At 48.0% G+C, this 3,804-nt stretch overlaps 1 protein-coding gene across 1 annotated transcript; it reads right to left on the minus strand.

The window, feature by feature from the left end:
• Positions 1 to 2,691: 2,691 nt before the first annotated feature.
• LOC148533717 (uncharacterized) lies at positions 2,692 to 3,414 on the minus strand. The gene has a single exon (XM_088467191.1). The coding sequence runs from the start codon at positions 3,412 to 3,414 to the stop codon at positions 2,692 to 2,694; it is 723 nt and encodes a 240-aa protein (XP_088323317.1).
• Between the last annotated feature and the right edge of the window lie 390 nt (positions 3,415 to 3,804).

Genomic DNA, 3,804 nt, shown 5'->3' on the forward strand with positions numbered 1-3,804 from the left:
ATGAGTCCCGGCACTCTCCTCTCGACCCCCCTGCGGCTCCGCTCAGCACCTCACAGTAAGTGCCGCTTTCCTCAAGTCAGGGGCAGTTCTCTCCCTCCGGCAAGCGCAGCTCCGTCCGTGCTGCACGCTTACCTCATGCTTCCCACACACACACTCCCCAGCAGCCCCCGTGGGTGTCTCTTTATATGACTAGCGGTCGCGTGCGGGTCAGCTTCCCGCCGACCGCACACGCCGCTCTACTCACTGGCCACCTCTGTTACCTTAATTCCCCTATGCTGCGGCTGCAATGTTTTGTCCCTGGCCGTGTGCCCCTTAGTATTCATAGCCCAGAGAGGGCAGCCGGTTCCAAGTTTCCCTCTATGAGGGGTAGGCATCATGCATGAATGGGTAGCTCTCTCAGTCCTAAAGAGCATACAGTACATATATAAACCAGCATGTTTATAACTCATTCAACACAGTGTAAATACATGAATTAGGGTCTCAATATGCAGTCATATTATCTTAGTGCACATATATTTATGAATGGGACAGTAACCATTTTTTAGGGGTATCACATTCCTCCCTGCTAGAATGATGCATTTCCCCATGGATCGGTTTCTCTTAATGAATTTCAGCAAACTATATTTACACTCAAAAACTTTTAGCTATATTTGTAGCAACATCACTTAGTCACAGATGTTACCAACAATAATAAGTAACAATTTAATTTGATACTTTCAAGCAGTTACAATTGTTTCTGGACACTCTATTGCCCGTATCTAATGGATCGAGTTCCCTTTGCATCTCTTTGTTGGTTTGGTACATGCCTTTTTCAGAATTGCTGCTACCTCTTGAGAGCTTATCGTGGTGAACTCGTGATCTGGATGGTACCAAGCTGGGAAAAGGCTTCTCACTGTTCCCTTAGCTGGACTAGGAGCATTGCTAGGGATATCAGGTTCAAACTTCCGTGTAGCTACATCTCAACAATTGGTTTCAGGAAGTTCCGATTCTTTTGCCGTGGCCATGTGGTTCACCCCTTGGGTGTCTGTCTCTTGTTCAATGGCCCTAGAATTTTCTTGATTGAAGCAATTTACTTGAGAAGGGATGTCCTCCGCTCTAGCTTCGCTTTCAGGTTCTGGCTCTGGTTCTGGAGAAGGTTTTGGCCCAATTACGTTCTGCCAACTCTGCCATGCTGTTCCACACTCCACTTCTTCAGGCTTCTCACCATATTCATGATATAGCTCATGTTGCTGACAATTACGGGAACGTCTTCGATGTGAACAATGCCAATAATGCTTGCGATCTGCTGCATATCTACTTCCTTGAACTGGGACACCACCAGGACCGGTGACATTTGCTGCTTGCAGACCTTTTGCTCCTTGGACCACATCAAACTCTACATTCTCTCTATCTCCCAAACTGCGGAGGTACTTCCTGGGATTGTTCATGATATAGCTCATGTTGCTGACAATTACGGGAACGTCTTCGATGTGAACAATGCCAATAATGCTTGCGATCTGCTGCATATCTACTTCCTTGAACTGGGACACCACCAGGACCGGTGACATTTGCTGCTTGCAGACCTTTTGCTCCTTGGACCACATCAAACTCTACATTCTCTCTATCTCCCAAACTGCGGAGGTACTTCCTGGGATTGTTCTTTTTGATGGCGGTGTAGTGGACGAATACATCTTCCTTGGTATCATCCCGGTTGATGAATCCATACCCGAGTTTCACATGGAACCAGACGACTTTTCCGGAAATTTTCCCTGCAGGTGGAGTGCTCACAAATTTTATTTGGTTCTGTAATATTGGGCCTTGATTCACATCTCCGGGTAGCCTATCTTCCAACATTGGGCCTATTCCATCTGTCCCTCCTGAGGGCTGACCCTTGACCTCAGGACTTCCGTGTTTAATGACTCCCTCTGATCGCAATTTCGTTCGATGTGGCCACTCTGGTTGCATCTTCGACAGATGGGTCGTCCTTGGGCATCGTAGCTATCCGTGGCTCTTCTCTGATCTGGACCCCACTGCGTTCGTGTTGAAGGGGCAGGCTCAGTCCATGTTAGTTGGCGCATTTCTTTCCGCATTTCCATCATCTCTGCTGTTAAGTCAGCTAATTGTTCCTTTAATGTTTGAATCGGGTCTCTCATTGGTACTTGGACACTCTGGGGGTCATTCAGACCCGCTCGCGAGCGCAGTATGCTCGCAAGCGGGTCGATGTTACCCCACTGCGCATGCGCACGATGGAGGGAGCTCCGTCGTGCGCATGCGCGAGACCCGGCTAGCGATGGGGTAGCCGTCGCTCCGGGTCTCGCACCAAAGGGGGCGTGCTGTTGATGTTGATTGACAGTACGCCCCCTTTGGTGGGCGTGCCGGGGGCGTGGCTGCCAGACGGAGGCGTTCCCATGGGAACGCCTACCGTCTGAGTCCGGCCCCACTGACATCAGTAGTGATGTCAGTGGGAGTGATTTTGGCTCTGATAGAGCCAAAATCACTCCAGGGCTTGCGGCAGCGAGACCCTACCGCAGGGTCTCCGTCGCAAGCCCGATGGTCGCGATGGTCTTGACCATTGCGACCACCATCATGGACGCTCGCATAAGCTGTGGGTGGTCACCCACAGCTATGCGAGCGTCCAGGAGGACGCTCCATTTTTATGTAGGAGGGCCCTGATTCAGAGTGAGCACTCTAGTCAGAGCGTCCGGCTCTGAATCAGGCCCTCTGTCCCATGATCTCGTTCCCCTTTTTGCTTTCATTTTCTAATGGGTGGGATGTTTCCCGATACCCCGGCATTTCTGGGAATATGACTTTTTGGCTTGCATTACGGCCAATCACTTTAATGGCTGCCTCCTTGAAGTCGAGGAATGTGTGACCTTCTAGTTGCAATCTCAGCATTCTCAACTGACTTTGGACACCTTCTTTGTTTGCTCCCTCGATGTACTGGGAGATGAGAGTTTCTTCAATTCTTCGAATTTCCTGATTATCCACTACTTGTGTGGCTTTTAGTGCCTCTTGCAGGATTAAGGCATAGTCTCTTAGTGTCTCTCCAGCCCATTGTTGTCGGCCGTAAAATTTCATTTTTAACTCCGAAATGGTGCGGGTTTCGAATGTCGTAGACAATTGTTGTAGAATCTGGTCTACCTTTTGTCTTTCCTCTCGCGGCCATGATGAGACTTCTCTAAGGGCAGCTCCCTTAAGTTGACCTATAAGTATCTCGACCTGTTGCTGCTCACTCAGAGGATACAGGCGGAACATCGATTTTATCTTCTTCTTAAATTCCATTAATGTGTTTCCCTCTTCACCCTGACCATCTCCGCTATAGTTTGGGAGCCAGGGGGCCCCGAAGTAGTACGGCATCGTGACTGGATTAATGCCAGTCATGGTTGGACGGGTATTGGCAGAATCTCCGGTGGCTTGCTCGACATCTGAAGACATTTTTTCCTTGTTCGTCCTGTTCGTGTGACGCCAAAATTGTAACACCCCGACGAGGGAGTACTGTTCTAAGTGTGTGGTGTAGCAGATATCTTCTTACCAGTTCCCCAGCTCTGGATGGTAAGTATTCGATACAGGCAATAGGAAACACTTAAAAGAAGTATTTATTTGACAAATTTTATGTGGTAAAAGGCAATTTTCACATCAACATTTCACGGAATACATTAAATACACTATTTCTCTGAAGAAAAGTTTATTAAACAGGAACACATTTCCTTGAGCTGAAAAGGAAGCTGGTTAGCACCTTCTCCTAACAAAGGTATATGCAAATGAATACAACAACTTTATTATTTTTGTATTAAACTAAACTAATATGCGTGTCCTTCTATCACA

This window comes from Taudactylus pleione, unplaced genomic scaffold (genome assembly GCF_031769625.1).
Source record: "Taudactylus pleione unplaced genomic scaffold, aTauple2 ptg000070l, whole genome shotgun sequence".
NCBI lineage: Eukaryota > Metazoa > Chordata > Amphibia > Anura > Myobatrachidae > Taudactylus > Taudactylus pleione.